This window comes from Lichenostomus cassidix, chromosome 29 (assembly GCF_008360975.1).
Source record: "Lichenostomus cassidix isolate B80296 chromosome 29, HeHo_3.0, whole genome shotgun sequence".
NCBI classification, from domain to species: Eukaryota; Metazoa; Chordata; class Aves; order Passeriformes; family Meliphagidae; genus Lichenostomus; species Lichenostomus cassidix.
The window spans coordinates 2,760,719-2,785,278 of record NC_139509.1 but is presented as its reverse complement, the minus strand read 5'-3'; the positions used below and the strand labels follow the sequence as shown (position 1 = coordinate 2,785,278).

Sequence of the window (24,560 nt, the reverse complement as noted above, 5' to 3'; positions counted from 1 at the left end):
ACCATCACATATATAAATAACCCAGGCTGGGGGGGTGGCTTTATTGAGTTAAAAACCCATCTGCGGGGGCTGTACAGGGCCATAGCACCATCGGAGAGAGCCAGGAGAGGGGGTGACAGGACACCAGACTCCCCCAATCCAGGCAGCACCCTCAGAGCAGGAGCAGGGAGCAGCGGGGACAGGGTGGAAGACGTGGGAGCAGGACCGGGGCAGCTCAGCCCTGGCTGCCGCAGGAGGAGAGACTGTCGTAGAGCGAATCGCTGAGGGACTCGGAGTGTTCCAGCCCGGCGGGGCCGTGCCCCCCATCCCGGGACCGTGCCTCCGTGCTGCCCTCGTCCCCCACATCCGAGGCGCTGGGGGTCCGGCTGCTGCTAGTGCTCAGGGCAGGGGGCAGCGGTGGGGGAGCCTCCGGGGATGCCCCCCGATGCCCTGCCGGGCTGCACACGGGGGCCTGGGGAGGGACAGTGTGGGCAGGGGGGGTTGTTGTGCTAGTGTCACCCATGTCTATCACCCCCCCGTGCAAGGGAACCTCTGCCCCTCCCAAATTATTAGAGGGCCACTTTAAATCTCCCCTCCCCCACCCCCCTGGGGCACACGAGGATGTGGCAAATGATCCCAGAACTCTGGCCAGTGTCCCCCCCACATCCTCTCCCCATGGCTTCTCCATTCCTACTGCGAGGGCAGGAGGGTCTGGGGATCCTGTTGCTGGGATTTTGGGGTGTTGTTCCAGAGTTTTAGTGTCCTTACTCTGGACTTTTGGGGACCCCACACCAAGGTTTTGGGGTACTCCGGGATTTCAGGGCTCCCACAGCCTGTCCTTACCTGCGCAGGCCGATGCAGCCCCTCCAGCCCCCCGGGGGGGCACACGAAGGGGTCAGCAGCACCGCAGGCTTTGGCATTGGGGAAGGTCCAGTTCTTGCTCTGCTGGACACGCCGCGGCTTCCTGGCGTCATCCCCGGTGTCTGCAGCAACAACGGGGGGTCAGCGCTGACCTGCAGGGCCCCCCATGCCCCCCAAATCCCCACCGCGGGGCAAAACCCCTGCTGCACCTTAACGAGGATGGGCGCACACCCGGCACGGAGGGGGAGACACCCACCTTGGGGTGCAGTGAGGGGGGGACACCCACCTTGGGGTGCAGTTATGGGGGGACACCCACCTTGGGGAGCAGCACGGTGGCCGTGCGAGCTTGGCGGGGCCGGGAGGCGACACCCCGGAGCGCTCCGGTGTTTCCCGGCCACCAGCAGCTCCTCGGCGCTGGGCACCTCCCGCTCCAGCGTCCGGGCCTTGCGCGGCACTTTGGTGACAGCGGCTGGCACAGCCCCGGGCAGCGGCTCGGGGCGGCCCCGCGGTTTGGGGGTGCTCTTGGCTGGCACCCCCCCATAGTCAGGGGGCGGGAAGGTGCCGATCCCGCTGTCCAGTGTCCGCGTCAGCGACCCGCAGGCTGCGGCACAAGGGGAGGGGTCAGTGTCGGGGAGTCCACCCTGGTGTCCCCTCTCCACCGTAATCCCCCCGCTACCCTCTCACCAGCGAAATGCTGCGATGTCCCTGACTCGGACAAGCTCTCGTCGGATGGCAGCTCATCCCGGAGCCCCACGTCCGGCACCTGCGGGGATGCAGAGGATGAAGAGTTGCGGGGTTCTGCTGGAGAGGAGGCCTGGGGGTTGGCCGGGGATCCTCACCTTGTCCGAGGGCTCCCGCAGGTGTCCCACGATGCCGTTGCGGGGCGGGCGGCAGAGCCGGGGGTCTTTGGCATCGGGGGGGACTCTCCGGAGGTCACAGAGCTCCCGCTTGTGCTCCAGGCGGGTCTCGTAGGGGACATCCTTCCCGTCCACCCTGGGGGCAGGCGATGTATCAGGGGGACATCCCACCCTCACCCCTACCCCGAGGGGACCCAGCTGGGCGCTGACCTGTCCAGCAGCTGCTGCATGAAGGTCTCGGCCGTCACCTCCTGGTACATGACAGGGAGGGGGCCGGGGCCTCGCGGGGGCCCACGGGGACGCCCCTTCTCCAGCGCCAGTCCCTGCAGGAACGCGTGCTCCTCCCGCAGCGCCTTCCGCAGATCCTCCGCCTTCTCCATCAGCTTCGAGATGTTGAGACTCTCGGCTTCCAGCTTGCGGGCGGCCAACTTGACCTCTCGGCGCAGGGGCGCGGGGGTCCCAGCCCACTCGCGCCCTCGCCCGCCGTCCCCGCGCCGGCTCAGCGCCGGCAATTTGCTTCGCCGCAGCCCAAACCAGCTCGCCAGCCCGGCCGCCTTGCCCTTGGCCTCGGCGCCAGGCGCCCGCTCCTGGCCCTGCAGCCGCAGCACGTTCTCCTCGATGCCTTTCATCACCTTCTCCTCGATGGCCGAGTGCCCCGCGGCGCTCGGCGCCGGCCCGGTGGGCTCGAGGTCCGCCGGGGTTTTGTGGGGACCCCCGCCCGCCTTGGCGCCCGCTGGCTCCTCGCCCCGCTGCGCCCCGGTTTTGCCCGCCTTGGTGGGCAGCTTGGTGGGGCTGCCGTGAGGGCTGCGGGAGGTTTTGGCAGGGGGCGTGGGGGGAGGCCGTGAGGGGGTCCGGCCGGTGACGGGGCGCCCCTTGCCCCCCGCCTTGCCGGGGTCGCCCATGGAGCCGGAGGAGTAGCAGCGGGCCAAGGGCTCCGCGCCGTGCGCTGGCTCGGGGTGCTTCAGGCTGCCCCCCAAACCTCCCCGGGGCGGGGGGCGTGCCTCGGCTCCGTGACCCCGTTCGGGCCGCCCAGGGCCAGGGGGCTCGCGGCCTTCGGCACCCCGCAGCTTGCCCAGGGCGGCCAGGCGCTCCTTGAAGGGCAGGTAGCCTGGCTCGGGGGGCTTCTTGCCAGGGCGGCGACAGGGGGCCGAGCCTGTGCCACGGCGAGAGCTGGGGGGGGAAGCGGCTGCCCTCTCCCCGCTGGCCAGGGGTCCCGGTGGTCCCGGGGGCTGCTCGACCGCCTCGAAGGTGCGGGCGGGGGGGAAGGTGGGGGGCTCGGGGGAGCCGGGATCTGGGGGAGCTTCGGGGGATGGGCGGCGGCTGAGCCCCGGTGAGGCCTCGGGGTGGGAGCCACGACAGGGGATCTTGGAGGGGTGGGCGAGCTGGGGGCTGAGGCGCAGCCCCCCGGGGGGAGGTGGCAGCTTGAGCACCTTGGTGGGGGAGGGCAGGGGGTTGGGAACACCTCCAGGAGAGAGAGGGGTGAAGCCCCCCTCGGGGCTCTCCTCGCCCGGCGTGTAGAGTCCCAGGAAGGCGGGGTGCTCCCCGCGCCGCTGCCGGGGGGGTCCCCCGGGGGCTTCACCATTGCGCCGGCAGCAGCCTCCACCCTCACCTCGCAGCAGCCGCTCGGCCAAGGCGCTGAGCAGAGCCCCCCGTGGCGGCCCCCCTTCCTCCGGCGAGGAGCAGGGGCTGCCCTCGGTCCCCCGCCAGCCCCCCGCAGCCCCCGGACCCCGCAGTGGGCAGGGGGGCCAACCCGGGGCTGCGCAGGGCTCGGGGGAGCCGGGGGAGGCTGGGGGGGGACCCAACAGTGGGTCTGTCTCCTCCAGCTTGCGCAGCACCTCCAGGATTTGAGCTTTCTTTTTGAAGAAGGGGGACAGGGCGTCCAGGGGCGGGGCACCGGGGCTGAGCCCAGGGCTGCCCGATGGAACTGGTGGCAGAACCTGTGGGAACAGGGCACTGTCACCCTGTGAGCAGCTGGCACTGAGCCCCCTGGTACCAGAGGGGAAACACACAGAGGGACACAATAGGCTTTGGGATGGGGACAGGGACATCTGGGGCAATGGATATTTGAGCCAGGGACATCACACATGGGGAGGGACTTGGGAAGTTGGACACTATGAACCTGGAGAGGTGACACTACAGTGACCACAGGGACAAGGACACCATTGAAAGTATGACGCCATAGGCACATAGATGGGGACACCACAGATCCAGGGTGAGGGACAGAAGAGGACACCATGGGCCTGGGAAGCTATGTGTCACAGGCCTGGCGACACCACACGCTGGGCAAAGACAATGGGGAAGGGGGTGACACAGCCCGGAGAGGGGGACACTAGGACAGCAGGGGGTTGGGGACACCAGTACCCACCTCGGGCAGGGGCACACAGAGCCCAGGGAGCAGTGGGGGTGGCTGTTGCTCAGCACAGGCCGGCTGGGGGGTGACAGGGACATCCGGGGGCACTGGCACAGGGTGCAGTGGCAGCTGGACAGGACAGAGATGGTGGGTTAGGCTTCAGGGGAGCTCTGCCCCATGCCCACCCCCCAGCTCCGATGCAGCCCTGGGCACACCTGGGGCAGAGAGCCAGTCGAGAGCTGCAGCTTCTGCTGGAACAGGTCGCTCAGCACCTGGTTCTGCCGCTCCAGCTCGAAGACACGTTTTTTCAGCTTGATGCACTCCTCACGCAGGTCCTGGCCAAGGTGTGGGGGTAAAGGGGTCAGCCAGGACTCTCCGAGCCCCAAAACATCCTCCCAGCCCCCTGACACCCTCCTGCCCTCCTGACACCCACCTTTTGGTTGAGCAGCGCCTGCACCACATGGTTGGCGACCTGGGGAGCAGAGGGGAGGTCTGGGGTGGGGCACAAGGGCACACACAGCCTCATGCCCCAGCACACACATGTGCACACATGTACCATGCATGTGGGTGTGTTTTCCAGTACCTCGTCCAGGCAGCGCTCATATGTCTCCCGCTGGTTCTCATTGGCCTGGGCCAGGGCTGAGTTCTCTGCCTAGAACAGAGCAGGGACAGCTCAGGGGACACTGTGGACATCGCCATGGCACCAAGGAGACCCTCTGTCTCCTGGTGGGACTCAGGGCCACTCATGGCAGGACGGGGCTGCCCCAGGAGCAGTGGCACACGAGGGCCATGGAAAGCTGGAAGTCCAGCACCATGGTGTCTGGACTTCATGGCACAGGCCATGGCTGGCTCTTGGCACCGGCTGCGTGGTGGCCATGGCCACAGCTTCACATTGGCCACGGCTGCCTGGTGGTCTTGTGTCCCGGTGATCCCATTCCTGCGTACCTCCAGCTCCCGCAGGCGCTGCAGCAGCTCATGGCTGGTGCCAGTCTCGCCCAGAGCCGCAGGGCTCCCAGGTCCTGGAGCCTCGGCCACGCTCTCCGACATCACTGCTGTGGGGGACATGAGTCATGGCAGTGTCCCTGCTGGCCCCTGGCTTGTGACACCAGGCCTGCAGCACCCTCAGGCCCAGCAGAGCCCGGCCCTCCCTTACCTGGCTTCGGGTGTCCCCAGCCCCGTCCCTGTGTGGTGTCACCTGCAGGGGAGGACTGGGTTGAGAAGGGGGATGGAGCCTTGGAAGACCCCCAGGGCTGAGTCCTGACCCCACTGGCACCAAGAGCTTCAGGGAACCCTCTTGCTGCCCAGCTCCTTCCCGGTGGTGCAGGGGAACCAGAATGGCACCGGGATGCACACCCGGGACCGGGACCAGGACCAGCCCTGGGGCACCAGGATGTGCAGCACCACTGGGACTGGGACCGGCATCAGCCCCGGGGCAGCGGTGTGCCCCCAGCACCGCGACCACCACCGGCACAGGGTCACGAGGATGCGCAGGACCGCTGGGACCGGGATCGGCAGCAGCCCCGGGGCACCGGGATGTGCAGCACCTACAGGGTACAGGGATATGCAGCATCCCCGGGGCTGACCCCGGCCCCGCGGCACCGGGATGCACAGCCCCGGTGCACAGGACCCCCGGCGTTCAAACGGCCCCCCCAGCGCCGCACACCCCCCGCTCCGCCCCGGGCTCCCCCCGCCGCCGGTGCCGCTGCGTCCCTGCGCTGAGCTCCGGCCCCGGCTCCGTACTCACGCCCGGGGCTCCCGGTGGCGCCGCCAGTCTCGGCTCAGAGCGGCCCTGGGGCCGGTCCCGGCGGCGGCGGCGTTTCCATCCCGGCCCGGCCCGGCCGCGCTATTGTTGGGAGGCGGCGGCGGCGGCTCCGCCTTCCCGCCGCGGCCGGGGAGGAGCCGGGATGGAGCCACCGCCTCCCCCGGTGCGCGGCTCCGCCAGCGCCAGCCCCGGGGAACCGGCGCTGGGGCCCCCGGGAGCGGCGGCACCGGCACGCCGGGAGGCATCCGGGGAGAGGAAGCACCGGGAATCCCCTGTGGAACCGGACACGGCCGGGGGGGACAGGGCAGCGCACAGAGGGATCCCCGCAGGGCATCCCGGACCCTCTGGAGGGACCCCCGCAGCCCGGGGACCCCTCGGGGAGCCCTCCGGGGGCTGCAGACGCCGAGCCGAGCCGTGACCCCCGGCCGTGGCCGCCACCCCCCACCCCACGAGGGTGAGGTTTGGGGTTTTGGGGTTCACACGGGGCCACGCGTCCCCAGTTCACCCGGACCCCACGGCACCGCGGCGGGGAGAGGGAGGATTCGGCAGGGCTAGGGAGACCGGAGGGGACAAGAGGAAGGTCTGAGGGTGATGCAGGGGACAAGAAGATGGTCTGGGGCTATGGAGGGGACAAGGAGAAGGTCTGGGGGGGCACGGGCAGACCTCGCAAGTGCTGTCCCCGTTCCCTGCAGCCCGTGGGGAGAACCCACGCGGGTCCCTGTGGTCCCCATTGTCCCCGAGGTGCCCGTGGGCCCCTCGCCTGCCCCCCGCGCAGGAAGCGGCCCTGGGGCCGGCGGCTCCGGCTGCGTCACGGGGGGAAGTGAGGCTCTGTCTGGAGGGGAAGAGCAGCCCGCGGCCCCCCCAAGCCCCCGGCGGGGACAGCCGGGGGGGCCCCGACAGATGGACAGCGCGGCCATCCCCTCCCCCAGCGTGGGGCCCCGCGGGGGCAGCGCGAGGGTCCCTGTGGGGAGGGGGACACAGCTCCGGCACAGCCAGGGCCACCCAGAGCCCGTGTCCCCTCCCCAATATCCCCCAGTCGCTCGGTCCCCGCTGCCCCGGGCACTGTGGAGACACGGCGTGGGGACAAGGCACGTGCCCAAGCCGCAGCCGAGGACACGCCAGCGTGGCCGTGACAGGCTGGCCCTGGCCTGCCCCACAGCAGGGTCCCCACTCTGTGTGACCAGGGACGTGGGATGACAGCCCCGAGTGTCCCCAACCCTGCTGAGCTGTTCTGGGGGCAGCCAGGACACGCTGGGGATAGCTCGGGGACATGGGGTGACAGCCCCGAGCGTCCCCAACCCTGCTGAGCTGCTCTGGGGGCAGCCAGGACATTCTGGGGACAGTCCAGGGACAGCCAGGATGCACCAGGGAGAGCAAGGACACCCTGGGGACAGCCGGGATACACCGGGGACAAGTGGGATGTGCTAGAGACACAGCCTCGGGGTACAGGGACACATCGAGGACAGCTGGGACTCGCCAGGGACACACAGGGACAGCCAGGGATGTGGTGGGGACACTGAGAGCAGTCAGGATGTGGTGGGTACAACAGAGACACGAGCAGGGGACAGCTGGCTTGTACTGGGGACACTGGGGACAGGCGGGTGGGATGAAAGACAGTGGGGGACACCCCAGGGACACCCGGGATGCAGTGGGGACAGTCAGGATGCAGTAGGGACATTTGAGGAACAGTCAGGATGCAGTGGGGACACTAGGAATACCCCAGGGAGAGTCAGGATGCACTGGCGACACTGGGGACAGCACTGAGGACACTGGGGACACCCCAGGGACAGCCGGGATGCGCTGGTGACACTGGGGACAGCCGGGATGCACTGGAGACACTGGGGACACCCCAGGGACAGCCGGCATGCACTGGGGACACTGGGGACATACCAGGGATTGTCAGGATGCAGTGGTGACACTGGGGACAGCTGGGATGCACTGGGGACATTGGGGACACGCCAGGGACAGCCGAGATGCAGTGGGGACACCCCAGAGACAGCCGGGATGCTCTGGGGACACCGGGGACACCCCAGGATGCACTGGGGACAGCGGGGAGAGCCGAGGACACAAGGGGGATGCACGGAGGGGCACCGGGGACATGCGGAGGAGCACCGAGCGGGCCACCCCCGCCATTTCCCCGGGGTCAACCCCCACCCTCCCACGGCACGATCCGGTGCCCGGAGGCCACGGATGCCCCCCCGCCGCCGGTGCCGCCGACCCCAGGCCCCCCCACCTGCCCCCCGCCGCGGCGCGACCGGACTCACCGGGGGCTACGGCGGGGCCGGGGCCGGGACGGCATGGCCGGGGCTGGGACCGGGACCGGGGCCGGGGCGGGACCGGCGGCGGCGGTGACGTCATGGCTCCACCGGGCCGGCCCCGCCCTGCGCCCCCGCCGCCGCCAATCGGCGCCCGGGGGTGGTGGGGGAGTCCCGGTGCCGCCGCCGCATCCCCGCCCCGAGCACCCCCCTCTCCCGTGATCCCCGGAGCCGCCCGAGACTGAGCCCGTACCCCCTGCCCCTCCTCCCCTCCCGCGGGAATCGGTACCGATCGAGACACCGATCGCGGCTGCCCCGTGATGGGAGCGGCACGACCCGCGCCCCACGGAGCTCCCCCGCCTGTTCCCCCCCGAAATCAAGGGGTGACCCCCAAAGCGACCCCCGGTAACAGCAGCAGGAGGGTCTCCCCTCCCCGGAAACACCCTCAGCCCCCCAGGTCACCCCTGGAACACCCCAATATTTCCGTTTATCCGCAAGACACAAGGACATTCAGAACCCACCTCATTTATTGTGGGGGGACCGGTGGGAGGCAACCTCTGTCCCCTCAAAATGTGACAGGGCCACGTCACCCCTCCCCCGCCCCCCCCAGGGCAATCAGGGCGTGGCAAATGATCCCAGAACTTCGGTGATTTCCCCAGTCTTCTGTGGTTGCTGCATCCCTACAGAGGAGGGGAGGGTCTGGAGTTCCCATGCTGGGATTTCAGGGTCCCCACTCTGGGATTTCAGTGGAGGAACCAGAGCTGCTGCTCATCCTGGCACTGGACCAGGACAGCAGCACCCCAAGACCCCTCCTGTCCCACGCTGAGGGTCCCCCGGGTGTGGAGACCTCGATGCTGCCAGGCTCAGCTCACAGCTCCTGGCTCCAGGCTCCCGTTGGCAGCTGCTCCCTGGGCTGGGGTGGACGAAGCAGTTTCCTCTGGCTGTTGGTCATCCCGAGGTCCTGGCTGGTATGGGAGGTGACCCTGCTGGGGACAGGACAGGGACAGTGAGCTGGCTGTGGTGGGACATGGTTTGAACAGTGTTGCTCCCACACGAATTGGTCATTCCATGGGATGGGAGCACCAACAGACCGGGAGACACTTCCTCTGGGCTCCTGTTTGAAACCAACGGCTACAGCAAACCGGGGGTCTTCAGTCAGAGCCTGGGCTCAACCCCACCCCAAAACTTGGCTCTCATTCCAGAAGTCATGGCAGGGGAGGCAGGACAGAGGGCTGGGTGACATCACCAAAGGGGACACCCTGTGGAGACATCCCAAGGACACCCCAGGCTCCAGGCAGAATAACTAAAATAACCAAACTTCAGTTATTCCAGTGAAAAGTAAGACCCCAGGGAAGAAAGCAGAATGCCTGGCCAGGGAAACAACTCTCCTAAAACCCCCAGCTGGGATTAAGAGGCTCCAACAGCAGGCAACCCCCTTGGCCAGACATCCCCAGTGTCCCAGACATTCCTAGGACATCCATCCCCACACAGGACAAGGGTGGCACTGAGCCACCCACAGAGCCATCTCAGGCTGGGCTCTGGCTGCCACCCCCACCCTGGCACTCCTAATGCCATCCAGACCATGGGCACACCCAAGCTCTGGAGCTGCTGTGTGGGAGAGGAGTGGGAGAAGAGCCCCCCGGGCCTGGTGGGAGGAAATGGAGGGGAGCTTCCTGCTGGGAAAAATCCATCCCAGGCTTTTCCCAGCCGGCTGTACCTGCGCAGGGAGCTCGGCTGGAGGGATGAGAGGGGTGGAGGAGCTGCCCTTGTCTGTCTCCTCCAGCGCCAGGATGTCGATGGGAGCCTCGGCCATGTCCCGCAGGGACGGATCGAGGGTCACAGAAGGGTCAAAGAGCAGAGGGGACGGGGGGCACTGCATCCCATCACCCACCACGTCCAGGTCCTGGCAGGGAAAACAGCTCGTCAGGAGGAGTATGAGGAGACCCCAGTGCTCTGAAGCAGCAGGAAAGGGAGGAGGAAGGCAGGGGGAGTTGGCACCACGCCAGCGGGACCCCCAGCCTGCAGCCACAACATAACCCCTTCTCCTCCTCCTCCTGCTGGAATTCCATGATCCCAGCTGGCACTGCTGAGGTCACAAGGTGTGGGATAAACCATCTGGAGCCCAGTGTGATGTTCTGTCCCCAAAGTGTCCCTCCAGCACCTGGAATGGCTTCGATAGGATGTAAACACACCCTTCTGGAGACCCCCAGGGATCAGCTCCTCCCTCTCTCCAGGTTTGCACACACATTCCTGGGGATCACCAGAGAAATCCCTGCTCTCCAGGATGTCACACACATTCCTGGGGACCCCCGGAGCAATCCTTGCTCTCTGGGATGTCACACATTCCTGGGGACACCTGGAACATCCCCTCCCCTCTCCTAGGATGTCACACCTCCTCCGCCTGCCCTGACACCACAGATGGGGATGGACAGGCTCTGAGGACTCCTCCATCTGCCCTCCCTGGTGAGGGGAGAGGCTGGGATTTGTTTTGGCTCCAAAGGGGGTTTGACACGAGGGTGAGATTCCTGTGACTCACGAGTGGCACTTTCCCCAGCCTGGCACGACGTGAGACACAACACAGATGCCCCCAGCAGCTTCCATGAATCCTCAGCGCTCCAGAGGGAGCTCGGAATGCTCTCAAAGGGCAGGATCAGGGACAACAGTCCTGTGTTTCCTTTCTAACCCAAATAACCACCTCCTGTTTGAACAGGAAGGGCCTGGGATCTGATCTGAGCCCCCACAACCCCGACACCACTCGGTCTCCCAACTCCTGCTGCTGCAATCCCTCCTCCATCACCGAATTCCAAAGTGGATCCCAGGTTTGCCTCCAACACCACTGCTCAGGAATCCTGGGAACATCCAAGGGCACACCTCACTCACAGGAGCAGCTCCCGTGGATTGTGGTGCTTTGCTTTTGGCCCAACAACATTGCTGAGCCTTTTAAACGTAGTGGCTTTAAATGCAGGATGCCAGAATAATCTGGGGATTAAAATCTTCATGTTTTCCTCATGGGAGAGAAAATGAGGGGGGGGCAGGGGGGGCAATCCTCTTTTTAAGAGGCCCCTGAAGGGATTTAAATGAGCACAGCCATTCTCAAGGAGCAGCCACCAACCCTGGAATAACTCCCAAACCAAACCTTCCGCATTCCTGCATTTTCACAGAATCCCAGGATGCTTTGGATTGGCAGGGACTGTAAAGATAATCTTGTTTCACTCCACACCATGGTAGGCACACCTTCCACTATCCCAGGTTGCTCCAAGCCCTGTCCAACCTGGCCTTGGACACTTCCAGGGATCCAGGGGCAGCCACAGCTTCTCTGGGCACCCTGTGCCAGTGTCTCCCCACCCTCACAGGGAGGAGTTTCTTCCCAAAATCCCATCTAACCCTGCCTCTGGCAGTGTGAAGACATTTCCCCTTGTCCTGACATTCCATCCCTTATCCCAAGTCCCTCTCCAGCACTCTTCAGGCACTGGAAAGGGGTCTAAGGTGGATCCCTGGATCCTCCTCTTCTCCAGGCTGGAAATCCCCAGCTCTCCCAGCCTGCATTCAGAGCCCTTGGAGCATCTCGGTGGCCTCCTGTGGCCTCACTCCAGCAGCTCTTCCTGCGCTGAAGATCCCAAACCTGGATGCAATATTCCAGGTGGGTTCTCAGCAGGGCAGAGGGGAAGCTTTCCCACTTACATCGCTGAATTCCAGAGGCAAACTCTCGGTGGGCTGGAGCTCTGCTGCACTCAGGTACAAATCTGTGGGAGCAGCTCCCAGCTCCTGGGGCACAGCCAGGACCTGCTCTGGGACATACATCTGGGGGGGCAGGCGGAGGTGCAGAGGGCAGCAGGGCTCCTCAGAGAGGCTCACAGGCACGGGTTTGTTGCAGGGAACTTCCTCTGAGCCCTGGCATGGCTTGAAGAGCGTCTGGTTTGTATCCTGGCAGATATCTGGGAAGAGGTGGTCAAGGGAAGCAGCAGAGGGATAAACGCTGATAAATGCTCCCAATTCCCTCACCAAATGGTGTTTGCCTCCCCCCATTTCTCCCAGGTCAGGAATCAGGAGCTCAGAGCTGCACCCCAACTGGCCAGGGATGTGGGTGACACAATTTCCATGATGGAAAACTGGGACAACAGCCACAGCCTCCCCGTGGGGGCTGGGAGATGTGGCTGGATCCCTGTAAAGCACTCACAGATCCTCAGCTGGATGTCACAAAGGCACAGGATTAACTTTTGTTTGCAGACATCCATGGAAAATGATCAGCTCCAGCCCCACAGGCAGGGAGATCCCAGCTCACACAATGCCTTTTCCAGAGCCAGGAGTTTAGTTATGGTATTTCTATCTTCCCACTGCATTTTCCTTCCCAATGGAAAACCTGTTCCTGCCAGAGGTGTAAATGGGATTTCCTGCCTTTAATCCCAAACAGAAACTCGGCTTCAATTACATCACACTTGCAGAGCAATCCAGAGGCAGAGGAGCTACAGATCAAACCCCATCCTGCTCTGATCCCATCACCAAGACTTTCCTCCTCTTCCCATTCCTTCTTCCTCTTCCCACACCCATCCTCTTCTTCCAAACCCCATTCTCTTCTGATCCCATCCTCCTCTTCCAACTCCATCCTCTTCTGACCCCATTCCTCCTTTTCCACCCTTTTCCTCCTCTTTTAATCTCTTCCTCCTCTTCTGATCTTTTCCCTCTTCCTACACCATCCTTTTTCAACCCCCCATCCACTTCTTCCAACCTTTTCTTTCAACCCCTTCCTCTTCCTTCCTGCTTTCTCCCCCTCCTATCAGGATTGTCCCAACTGCTCTCCAGCTTTGGAGGATTTGTGCTGCAATTTCCTCACACACCACAGCGTGGGACAGGGGGAAAATTTCCCAAACCCACATAAACCAGGAAGAGACACCAAGTTTAAGCCAGTTTCTTAAGCTGGCTAGGTTTGAGACCCACCCTTCCCTCCTCTCCTCCCTGCTCCAAGGACTTCTCATGAATCCACTTCACAGCAGGCCATGGGGAGCCATAATCCAGGCTGGCAGCAATGTCACAGCCCAACCCAACAGAGGGACCTGGGACACCCCAGGGCAGATGTGGTGAGGGAACAGGGGGTGGGGAAGGCAGATTTTCATCTCCTGGAGCAACTCCCAGCTCCAGCACCGACTTCACTGGTAGTGAAAAGCACAGATTGCCAAGAGGACAAAAATCCCAGGCTCCATCTGGAGCCTCCCAGCCTTTCCCCATCCCTTTAGTGCCCTGTCACAAACAATCCAGCTCCTGGAAGCAAACAGAGCCCAAGAGCCTCCCGAAAAGCCGCAGATGCAGATGTTATCAGATGTTATCGGCTGCCCGAGGAAAAGCTTGTTTGTGTCAGTGAGAGTCAGCTGAGAGCTCCCGCCAGACCCAGCTCTCCCCCTCCCTCCCGGGAGCGCCAGCTGCCAACAGCAGCTTCCCCGGCTGTTTTATGGGATTTCTCCTGTCTTTATTTTGAGATCTGTGGTGGTTAGAGAGAAACAAAGCTCCTGCTCCCTGCACAGGGCTGGGGGAGTCTAACAACTCCAGGGACAAAGCAAACTCCAGGGGCTCTCAAAAATCCAGAATCTCCAAGAAATCTGAGAGCTCCTCCACACCCAAGAGCTCCCAAAAACCCAGGAGCTCCTGCAGACTTAGGAGGTCCCACAAATCCAGAAGTTCCCACAGACACAGGAGCTCCCACAGACACAGGAGCTCTGATAAACCCAAGAGCTCCCACAAATCCAGCACCTCCCACAAACCCAAGATCTCCCACAGATCCAGAAGCTCCTCCTCATCCAGCCCTGGGACCCAGTGCCAGAATTTGTCCTGATTCACCCCATTGCTCACTCCTGCAGTTCCACCATGATCCAAACCTGGACACATCCAACACTCCCACAGCAGTGGATGGAGCAGATGCACCCAGGGCAATGTTGAGGTCATGAGGATCCCATGTTGGGGGCTGATCCCTGAGCTGGGGGATCCTTGATCTCATGTTGGGGGGTTATTCCTGAGATGGGAGATCCCAGTGGAACTTTCAGTGCTGCCTCTCCAATAGCTGAGGCCGATTTGGGAAGTGGAACAGCTCAAGGCTGTTCACACACACACACCTGAGAACCTTTTGAGGGGTCACAGAGACTCAGCTGGGTCATAGCAGCTCCAAACAGGCTTGAACTACCCCTCTAGATCCTCCCAAAAATCCCCAAGGCCACGCTCTGGTGTGTGTCCTCAGGGTGGGGGACAAGGGACAGGATAAGAGTAAACAGCCTTAAGCTTTGCCAGGGGATATTCAGGAATTTGGGAATTCATCAGGAGGAATTCCTTCACAGAAAGGGCGGTCAGACATTGGAAGAGCTGCTCAGGGAGGTGGTGGAGTCTCCATCTCGGGTCTGCCTGGGTTCTCTGCTTCCAAGCGAACTGCCTACCCCATCTGGATGTTCTGGACCAAGGAAGTCATGGCAGGACCACCCCTGGGGAACCTTTGTTGCTCCCATACGAATTGGCAGCTCCACAGGATGGGAGCACCAACAGACAGGGAGACACTTCCTCTGGGCTCCTGTTTGAAACCAATGGCTACAGCAAACCGATGGCCTTGATTCAGGGCCAGAGAGGGAAAAAGGAGGCACAGCCACGGGGCAAAGTGCCAGCAAACAGTCGGGAACAGTCAGGCAGATCAAAGGATACGGGTGAGGCAGTGCCGGGTCATCGGGAGCGACTGGTTGGAGCATCGGACGTCGTCAACAAAGGCCAAGCAGCGCTGGCTGGAGCGGGTGGTGTGTGCCTGAAATCATGGAATGGTTTGGTTTGGGAGAGATCTTAAAGATCCTTAAGCTCCTATCCCCATAGGTAGGGATCTTTCAATTAGATCAGGGTGCTCTGATCACATCCAGCCTGGTTTTGGACACTTCCAGTGACAGGACAGCCAAGCTGTGCCAGGGCCTCCCTACCATTACAGGGAGGAATTTATTCCCAATACCCCACCTAAATCTCTCATCTCTTAGTTTAAAACCATTCCCTCTCGTCCTGTCACTGCCTGTCTATGTAAAAACTCTCCATCTTTTTATTAAGCCTTCTTTAGGCACTGGAATGGACTCACTCAGACTCAGGAGCTTCCACAGACACAAAAGCTCCCAAAAACCTGAGTCTTGAGAAGCCCATGAACTTCCACAAACCCATGAGCTCTTACAGACCCAGGAACTCCCAAAAATCCACAAGCCTCCAAATACCCTGAGCCTCCTTTTCTCCAGGCTGAGCCCCCCCAGCTCCCTCATCTCCTCAGGAATTTTCCAGCCCCTTCTCTTTATGCTCCAGTCCCTTCCTTGAACTTGACCCTCAATGCCCTTGCTGTGAGGAGCCCAAAACTCACTCCAGGATTATTCAAGGTGTGGACACCATGAGCTCCTGCAGACCCAGGAATTACCACAGATCCACAAACTCCCACAAACCACAAACCCAGGAGCTTCTCCAAACCCAGCAGGGTGGCAGCCAGGGCCGTCCTTCCAGGAAGGGTGTTACATGGGGCAATCTGCCAGGCCCTGGGATCACTCCCAGAAAGAGACAAGAGCAAAGACCCATCCAGGATGTCCCCACGGACCTGCTGGGCTGCACCATCAGTGGCCAGCACCCTGCGCTCCCGGAGCTGCCGGTGCAGCAGAGCCTCCACGCCGTAGCGCTGCCGGTACCGCCGGAGGCACTTGAGCCGCTTCAGGTTCTCCCTCTCCTTGGCCATCAGCCCCTCCGGCCCTGTCAGGAGGCTGCTGCCTGCAGGAATAAAGCAAGAGTGAGAAATCTCCACCCAGCTGCCCATTTTTTTGGCATGAAGAGCCCAAATCAGCTGTCGAGGGCTCCATCCAGAGGACCAACAGGAAGCGCAGCTTTGGGTGAGCCTGGTGGTGCAGGTTCCATCCCAAAATTGATCCTGACCTCTCTGCACACACCAGGAACACTTGGGCCCATGGAGTATTTTTAAAACCTCCTTTAAAAATAATTCGGCCACTCCCGTCCGTTGTGATTTCAGCAGCAGAATAGAAGCTTGTCGAATTCCAGGTCACTCCTGTGCGAGTTCTGGAAGCTTCCTGCCAGCATTCCCAGTGTAATTACAGGGCAACGCTCAGGATCTGCTTTTCTCTGACTCGTTTGCTAAAAAGAGTTCTGCAAAATTGGTATGTACCAAAATCCTGGTTATTTTTACTTGAGCCTGAGCTGAATTATGGCGTTTTCCAGGATCAGCTATTAAAGGATGATGCTGGAAAAAAGTGTCCTTTGCTCTGCAACACTTGGGATCAGCTATACAACTCCATTTTGCCTCTGTTGAACTGGGAATTCCTGCTTCCAAGAGCATATTCTGCACAGGGAAAATGCCAGCAGAGGCAGAGGGAAAGCTGCATCCATGCTAAGGAGGAATATGCCAGTACAGGAGCACTGGTGTTACTGGAACCAACTCCTGTCCACACACCAAGAGCCTTACGGATGAATATTTTTTGTTCGTAAAAGCAAAAAACAGGAAATCCCAGTACAAAATAAGCACTTTTGTCTCAGAATTAACATTACAGCTCATTTCCTGCCAACGCTGTGAGCTCTGAAGAGCAAAGAAATGCACAAGCTTTGGAACCCCAACGATACAGATCTCTGGGCACTGGACCAGGACAGAGTCATGGAACCACTCAGGTTGGAAAAGCTCTCCAGGATCAGAGTCCACCCTGTGACTGATCCCCACCTTGTCAACCAGACCAGAGCACTGAGTGCCACGTCCTGTTGTTCCTTGAACACCTCCAGGGATGGTAACTCTACCACCTCCCTGGGCTGTTCCAATGCCTGACCACCTTTTCCTTAAAGAAATCCTCTTGATGTCCAACCTAAACCTCCCCTGGTACACACTGAGGTACAGATTGAGGGCATTTCCTCTTGTTCAGTTGTTACATGGGAGCAGATCTTGACTCCCACCTGGCTGCACCCTCCTGCCAGGGAGTTATGGAGAGTGAGTTGGTCCCACCTGAGCTTTTCTCTAGGCTCAGCCCCTGCCAGCTCTCTCAGTTCTCCACACCCTTCTCCTTGTGATCAACCTCACTTCCCCAGCTCCAGATATTCTCCAGTCCCTCAGTGAAACACTTTGAGTAGAAACTTCCTCTTCCCCTTTTTATTAAGCCTCCTTTAGGCTTGGAATGGACTCACTCAGACTCAGGAGCTCCCAAAAACCCAACAGCCTTGACAAAATCACGAGCTTCCACAAACCCACGAGCTCCTACAAACCCAGGAGCTCCAAAAATACCTTCCTCCTTTTCTCCAGACTGAGCCCTCCCAACTCCCTCATCTCCTCAGTTTTCCAGCCCCTTCTCCTTGTGCTCCAGTCCCTTCCAGTGGCACCTTCCCTTTCCCCTGCTCAGAAATCTGCCTCCAGAAAGGCCAAAACCACCCTTTTTTTAGCAATTTCTGTGCACACCCTTGGGCAGGAGGTCCCAGCTCACCGATGGCCTCGTGCTCTACCTTCCGGCTGTGCAGGAATCTGCGCTTTTTCTCCTTCAGCAGGTGCTGGAGCCGCTTGAACTGGTCGATGTAGAGGGACTGGAGACGGATCAGCTTCTCCCTCATGATCAGAGCAACCTCCTCAGCTGTGTACACACCAGCATGCCTGGAAAACCCATGGAACAGGCTCTGTTTGGGAGGGTATCTGGAGAATCATCACCCCAAAGGGTGTGGGGCCCATCGGGGTTGATCCCTGAAGGATATGGGGATCCTGTGTGTTTTTTCCCCTTAAGGGTCCGTCAGGGATGAACCCCAAAGGGTGTGGGGGTCCCTTGGGGCTGTTCTCCAAAAGGGTGTGGGGGTTTCTGAAGGCTGAAACCCCAAAGATGTGGGAGTCCCTTGGGGTTGTTGCCTCAAAGGGGATTGATCCCTGAAGGGTCTGGGAGTCCCATGGGTTTTTTTTCCCCTGAGGGGTCCCTCAGGGATGAAACCCCAAAGGGTGTGAGGGTCCCATGGGGTTGTTTCCTCAAAGGGTGTGGAGGTCTCTCAGGGATAAACCCCAAAAGATGTGGGAAGTCCCATGGGGCTGTTCTCCCACAGGGTGTGGGGGTCTCTGAAGGCTGAAACCCCACAGGTGTGGGGGTCCCTTGGGACTGATCTCCCTCAGGGTGTGGGGGTCCCTTGGGGTTGATCCCCCTCAGGGTGTGGAGGTCTTTCAGGGTTAAACCCCAAATGATGCAGCAAGTCCCACATGATGCTGTTTTCCCAAAGGGTGTGGGGGTCTCTCAAGGCTGAATGCCCAAAAGCTGGGGAGAAGTCTCTCAGAATTATTCTTCCAAAGGGTTTGGGGATGCCTCAGGATTGGGATGATTTGGGAGTCCCTCAAGGCTTGATTCTCTGAAGGGTGTGGGGCTTTCTCAAGGTTATTCTCCCAAAGGGTGTGGGGGTCCCTCAGGGTTATTCCCCTGAAGGTTGTGGAGGTCCCTCTGGGATGTTTCACACCCCCAGACAATACTGATGTTACTGGGAACACTCTGGGATACACCATCAACATGTGATGAGCTGAAATACTCAATTTCAGGCTTTTTTTAAGAGAAGGGATCACCCAGAGAAGCTGTCAAACAATCCACTCCACTCTGGAAGAGGATGAGCAGCAAATGCTTCCCAGAAAACACCAGATCCAGGACTGGAGAGTATCCACAGCCAACAAATCCCTTGGGCACAAATCCACGAAAAACCACTGATATCATCACCTTTTTAACACAACCATCGTCCCCTGGAGCCACAGTGAGCCCAGAACATGTAATATGTGTGTAAAATGTATCTCAGGTAGCCCAAAACATGTAACCTGCATGTAGAATGTACCTCAGTGAGGCCAGAACATAGAACATGTGTGTAGCAGGCAGCAGCCACCATGGAATCCCAGAATCCCTGGAAAAGCTCTCCAGGATCAAGTCCAACCTGTGACCAACTCCCATCAGAGCCCTGAGTGCCACATCCAGTCATTCCCTGAACTTCTCAGAGCAATGGGGACTCCACCACCTTCCTGGGCTGTTCCAATGCCTGACAACTCTTTCCATGAAGAAATCCCTCCTGATGTCCAACCCAAACCTCCCCTGGTGCAGATTGAGGACATTTCCTCTTGTCCTGTAGCTCCCTGGCAGCAGATCTGACCCCACCTGGCTGCACCCTCCTGTCAGGGAGTTGTGCAGAGCCAGAAGGTCCCCTGAGCCTCCTTTTCTCCAGGCTGAGCCCCCCCAGAATATAACACAGATTTAACTCCCCAACCTACTTGAGGGGATCCTCCTGGTCGCTGTCGATGCTGTCAGCCTCACTGTCAGGGTCCCCACGCCATGTCTGCTCCACGGTGACAGGGTCCTGCTCGCCGTCACTCCAGCTGTCCTCGTCTGCAAGACACAGCACTGGGAGTCACCACTGTCCCACGTCCCAGGATGGCCAGGGACACCCTGGAGCTCGGCCTTGAGGAGCTGAGCTGGCTCTGCCTCATGCCAAGAGGGAATTGTCCACCCCAAAACTCTTGAGGGACATGGAGCAGGAAACAACAGGAAACCTCCCAGCCTGGCACAGCCAGAACACACCAGGAGCAATGCTCCAGCCCTCCCAGGAACCCCAGAACTGCAGTGGTACTATTTATCAGCCCCACTAACATTTCCATGCTAAACCTGCAGAATTTGAGTCTGCCAGCATGATTTCTCTGCAGGCTAGATACACCAGTGTGGCTAGCACAGGTCTTTCCCATGAGAACTTTCTCCTGTGTTTTATAAACAAAGATAAAGTTTGGATGTTATTAAAAACAGTGTCTCGAGATTTGGACAGTTCAGGCCTGGCCAATCAGGCCTAGGGGGAGGTTTCTGACTGACCAATCTGGGTGACCTATGAAAAGTCTATACAGGTTAGAATCAAAATAATAAAGCTCTCTTTTCTTGCCACGCTGAGAATCCGGGTCTTTTATCTGCTAGCGGCTCAACAGTGACACACCAGGTTTTACAGAACACCAGCTTTTACTCCCAGACATTGGGATCTTTCTCCCACTGGACTCAAGATGGGATATTCTTGGCCTTCCCCCACAGAAACAGAGCAGCCTGGCACTGCCTTGGGGTTCAATCCTTACCCAGGATGCGGCTGGCCTCGCTCCGGCTGCTCTCCGTGCTCTGGGATCCCAGCTCTGCCCGGGCATAGGAGCTCAGCTGGCACAGCAGGGTCTCACCCATGGGCCCAGGGTTGGATTTCTTCACCTGAGCCTGGAGTGCCAGCGCGTTCCGTCGGGCGTGTTCTGCACAGAATGAGGTGCTGTGGGACAAACCATGGGCTTGTTACAACCCCCAGACCTCAGCCAGGTGAGGAATTATGGAGTAATTTGGGTGGGAAGAACCTAAAAGCTGATCTGAGCCCCCTCCCAGGCTGACCCCACTGCTCCTCCATCACCAAACTGCAAAGTGGATCCCAGGTTGGCCTCCAGCACCACTGCTCAGGAATCCTGGGAACATCCAAGGGCACACCTCACTCACAGGAGCAGCTCCCGTGGATTGTGGTGCTTTGCTTTTGGCTCAACAACATTGCTGAGGCTTTTAAACGTAGTGGCTTTAAATGCAGGATGCCAGAATAATCTGGGGATTAAAATCTTCATGTTTTCCTCACGGGAGAGATAATGGGGGGGCACAGGGGGGAAATTCTTTTTAAGAGGCCCCCTGAAGGGATTTAAATGAGCACAGCCATTCCCAAGGAGCAGCCACCAACCCTGGAATAACTCTCAAACCAAACCTTCCGCATTCCTGCATTTTCACAGAATCCCAGGATGCTTTGGACTGGGAGGGATCTTAAAGGTCATCCAGTTTCACTCCATACCATGGGCAGGCACACCTTCCACTACCCCAGGTTGCTCCAACCTGGCCTTGGACACTTCCAGGGATCCAGGAGCAGCCACAGCTTCTGTGGGCACCCTGTGCCAGTGTCTCCTCACCCTCACAGGGAGGAATTTCTTCCCAAATATCCCATCTATCCCTGCCCTCTGGCAGTTTGAAGCCATTCCCCCTTGCCCTAGCACTCCATCCCTTGTTGACAGTCTCTCTCCATCTTTCCTGCAGCTCATTCAGGCACTGGAAGGTCACACTTAGGTCACCTATGAACTTCTCCAGAACAATCCCAATTCTCTCAGTCTTTCCTTCTAGGAGAGCTGCTCTGATCATCCTGGTGCCTCTCTGGACTCACTCCCAACAGCTCCATGCTTTTCCTGTGCTGGAGGCAGGGCTGGAGGCAGCTCTGGATGTGAGGTTTCACCTGAGCAGGGCAGAAGGGCAGGAACACCCCCTGGCACCTGGAATGTCTCTCAGGCTGCAGCTCCAGCCTGGGAATGCTGAAAGCCCTGTCACCACTGTGGGAATGTCACCACTGCCACCAGCAGCAGGGAGGGAAAAGAGCTTTCCATTAAAGCCAGGGAGGTGGGTGAGGTTTTGAACTCTTTTGCTTCCAAACATTCTCACTGGACTCTGCCTTCCCCACATTTTATGGCACAGGGACCAGGGTGGAGACAATCATATCCCATAAATCCCTGGAAGCAACGCTCCTGTGAAGAATCCATGCTCTATCAACGTGTCCACAACTATTCCATCCCCAGCATTCAGGGCACTTTAAAGGCCTCAAGGAACCAGCAGCACAACCAGGTCAAAGCTCCACAGGGACCTGAGTGGCTATGCTGGGGATTATCCACTGGCACAGGCAGCTGGAAGCTCTGTGCTGGGATGAGGGAGGGACTGCACATGCAGCACGGGGCCTGGAGCACTGCAGCCACCTTCTGCTGAGCCAGGGCACAGCCCACAGTCCCAAAATTACTCTGTGGAGTGTTTTTCCAGCTTAAAAACACTTTGGAAAAGGGAGATGCTTCTCAGAGGTAACCCAAATGCAGCAGCTGAAGGAGAAGAATCATGGAATATCCTGACAGGGACCCACAAGGATCACCAAATGCAACTCCTGGCCTTACACAGGACATCCTAAAATCCCATAATATTCCTCGGAGCATTATCCAAATGCTCCTTGGGCTCTGGCAGGGTTGGGAATGTGACCACTGCCCTGAGGAAGTGTCCAAATGCGCATGTGGGGAAAGAACCTTTTCCCAAAATCCAATATCAATCTCCCCTAACACAGCTCCAGCCATTCATTCCTTCAACAGGGAAGACAGACAGAAAAACCTCCCCCTGCCCATTTTAATTCCACAGAGTTTGGAACTGAAAAACCAGGAGGCAAAGCCACTCACCCATCCTTCTTCTCAGGTTTGGGAGCAGCGTTGGGACAACGCTTCCCGTTCTTGGTGGACACATAGCTGCACTGTTTGAAAGGAGCATTCCTGTCCTCGAGGATGTGCTTGATGCAGAATTCCTGTCCTTCCAGGCGGGGCTGGGAGCAGGGCCGGGGGGCGAAGGCGCAGGCCAGGGGCTCCTGAGGCCGAGGCACTGGGGTCAGGCGGCCTCGGCTGGTCGGCAGCACGTGGATCCGGATCCTGTTCATGCCGGCGCTGCGGGAGGGATGCAGAGCAGGGAAAGGGAATGGAATAAAACGCTGATAAAATGAAATGCAGCAGCGGGAGATTGATTTGAATAAAAGTCTGACCCCTTTAGCAGAAGATGAGGCTGCATTTATGGAGGTGGCTCCCCAGAATGTTCGAGGGAACTTTCAGCCCTGCAGAAATCTGTGTGGGACCCCCCAAGTGCATCTCCTCGGTGCTCCCTGTGTCCATTGTCGCCTCTGTCCCGATGGATCCCGGTGACTCTTCCTGCCCCACTACTGGTGTCCATCCCTGCCTCCATGCCAGTGCGTCCTGCTGCCCATCCTGCCTCAGCCACGGTCTATCCCGGTCTTTTCTCGTGCTCATCCCGGTCTACTCCCACTTCCACCCCGGTGTATCCCAGTGCCTATCCCGGTCTATCCCCGGCTTTATCTCGATGCCAACCTTGCTCTATCCCGGTGCCCAGCTCGCTCTATCCCCGGTTCTATCCCGGTGCCCATCCTGCTCTATCCCGGTGCCCAGCTCGCTCTGTCCCTGGTTCTATCCCGGTGCCCATCCTGCTCTATTCCCGGTTCTATCCCGGTGCCCATGCTGCTCTGTCCCCGGTTCTATCCCGGTGCCCAGCCTGCTCTATCCCCGGTTCTATCCCGGTGCCCATCCTGCTCTATTCCCGGTTCTATCCCGGTGCCCATCCTGCTCCATCCCCGGTTCTATCCCGGTGCCCAGCCTGCTCTATTCCCGGTTCTATCCCGGTGCCCATCCTGCTCTATCCCCGGTTCTATCCCGGTTCTATCCCGGTGCCCATCCTGCTCCATGCCCGGTTCTATCCCGGTGCCCATCCTGCTCTATCCCCGGTTCTATCCCGGTGCCCATCCTGCTCCATCCCCGGTTCTATCCCGGTGCCCATCCTGCTCTATCCCCGGTTCTATCCCGGTGCCCAGCTCGTTCTATTCCCGGTTCTATCCCGGTGCCCATCCTGCTCTATCCCCGGTTCTATCCCGGTGCCCAGCTCGTTCTATTCCCGGTTCTATCCCGGTGCCCATCCTGCTCCATGCCCGGTTCTATCCCGGTGCCCAGCTCGTTCTATCCCCGGTTCTATCCCGGTGCCCATCCTGCTCTATCCCCGGTTCTATCCCGGTGCCCATCCTGCTCTATCCCCGGTTCTATCCCGGTGCCCATCCTGCTCTATCCCCGGTTCTATCCCGGTGCCCATCCTGCTCTATCCCCGGTTCTATCCCGGTGCCCATCCTGCTCTGTCCCGCCGCGCCCCCAGCGCACGTGCTCTGCCGCCGCTCTCCCGCGCATGCGCGCTGCCACCGCCCCGGCGCCGCCATTTTGTCCGCGGGCGGCGGGTGTGAGGGGAATCCCGGAGGGGCGCCCGGACAGCCCTGCCGGAGCGGAGAGCGGGAGGAAACCCGCCTCCGAGACGGTGCAGGGCGGAGAAGTCCCGGAGAAGCCCCCGGGGGCCGCGCTGAAGGGCTGCCCGGGCCCCGCTGCGAGCAAGCGGCGCGGCCGCCATCTTACCTCGCTACCGCCGCGGCCTCCGCGCTGCCGCGCCGTGCACCCGCCCCGCCGGCTCACTGGACAGCCCGCCAGCCAATCAGCGGCGGGCGCAGGGGCGGTGCCGCGCACTATTGGCTGAACCGGCAGTCACTCACACAGGGAGCGGCCACGCCCTCCCGTGGTCACGTGGGGGCGGCGCGGCGGGAACGCGACACGTGGGCGCGGCCGGACCGGAGGGTCTCGGGGGGTTCCGGGGGGATCCCGGGGGTTCTCCGGGCACGGAGTCGCGTGGGCGGCCCGGGATCTGGTGTGGACTGCGGCTCCGGGGCAGGAGACGCTCCCGGTAGGCCCGTCTTTGTCCCAGAGCACCAGAAAGGGGGTCGTAAGCTCCTCTGGCATCACTCTGTCCCCGAGTGGGCCACGAACCGACACTGCTCCCCACCGGGAGCCTCGACATCCCGAGAGCAGCCGCCTCCAAAAGGGGCGGGGATGGAAGCGATGGGTCTTGGCCAGAGCCTGA

General features: G+C 60.5%; 2 protein-coding genes and 2 non-coding genes across 11 annotated transcripts; all 4 read right to left on the bottom strand.

Annotated features, from left to right (window-relative positions):
• Positions 1-9: 9 nt before the first annotated feature.
• NCKAP5L (NCK associated protein 5 like) lies at positions 10-8,197 on the bottom strand. Of its 4 annotated transcripts, none has more exons than XM_085040942.1 (13): positions 8,074-8,197; positions 5,201-5,242; positions 4,993-5,099; positions 4,631-4,699; positions 4,481-4,519; positions 4,263-4,382; positions 4,063-4,176; positions 1,908-3,634; positions 1,680-1,833; positions 1,525-1,603; positions 1,157-1,441; positions 823-962; positions 10-451 (listed from the first exon to the last, which is right to left on the bottom strand). In XM_085040942.1, exons 1-13 carry the CDS (start codon positions 8,165-8,167, stop codon positions 215-217), a joined length of 3,207 nt encoding a protein of 1,068 aa, XP_084897068.1. In that variant the 5' UTR covers positions 8,168-8,197; the 3' UTR covers positions 10-214. The 4 variants fall into 4 exon arrangements, with proteins under 4 accessions (XP_084897068.1, XP_084897069.1, XP_084897070.1 ...); XM_085040943.1 differs by having other exon boundaries at positions 4,993-5,096; XM_085040944.1 differs by lacking the exon at positions 8,074-8,197 and adding an exon at positions 5,792-7,942.
• Positions 8,198-8,573: 376 nt separating this feature from the next.
• KANSL2 (KAT8 regulatory NSL complex subunit 2) lies at positions 8,574-24,133 on the bottom strand. Of its 5 annotated transcripts, none has more exons than XM_085040983.1 (10): positions 24,062-24,133; positions 22,289-22,546; positions 20,150-20,328; positions 19,310-19,424; positions 17,520-17,683; positions 15,650-15,816; positions 14,740-14,836; positions 11,746-11,999; positions 9,782-9,967; positions 8,574-9,050 (listed from the first exon to the last, which is right to left on the bottom strand). In XM_085040983.1, exons 2-10 carry the CDS (start codon positions 22,537-22,539, stop codon positions 8,928-8,930), a joined length of 1,536 nt encoding a protein of 511 aa, XP_084897109.1. In that variant the 5' UTR covers positions 22,540-22,546; positions 24,062-24,133; the 3' UTR covers positions 8,574-8,927. The 5 variants fall into 5 exon arrangements, with proteins under 5 accessions (XP_084897109.1, XP_084897110.1, XP_084897106.1 ...); XM_085040984.1 differs by lacking the exon at positions 24,062-24,133 and adding an exon at positions 23,450-23,560; XM_085040980.1 differs by lacking the exon at positions 24,062-24,133 and adding an exon at positions 23,009-23,057.
• LOC146425925 (small nucleolar RNA SNORA2/SNORA34 family) lies at positions 9,102-9,229 on the bottom strand. Its single transcript, XR_014846435.1, has one exon. It is a non-coding gene; the product is annotated as a small nucleolar RNA SNORA2/SNORA34 family (small nucleolar RNA).
• On the bottom strand, positions 14,535-14,662 carry LOC146425924 (small nucleolar RNA SNORA2/SNORA34 family). Its single transcript, XR_014846438.1, has one exon. It is a non-coding gene; the product is annotated as a small nucleolar RNA SNORA2/SNORA34 family (small nucleolar RNA).
• Positions 24,134-24,560: the final 427 nt, after the last annotated feature.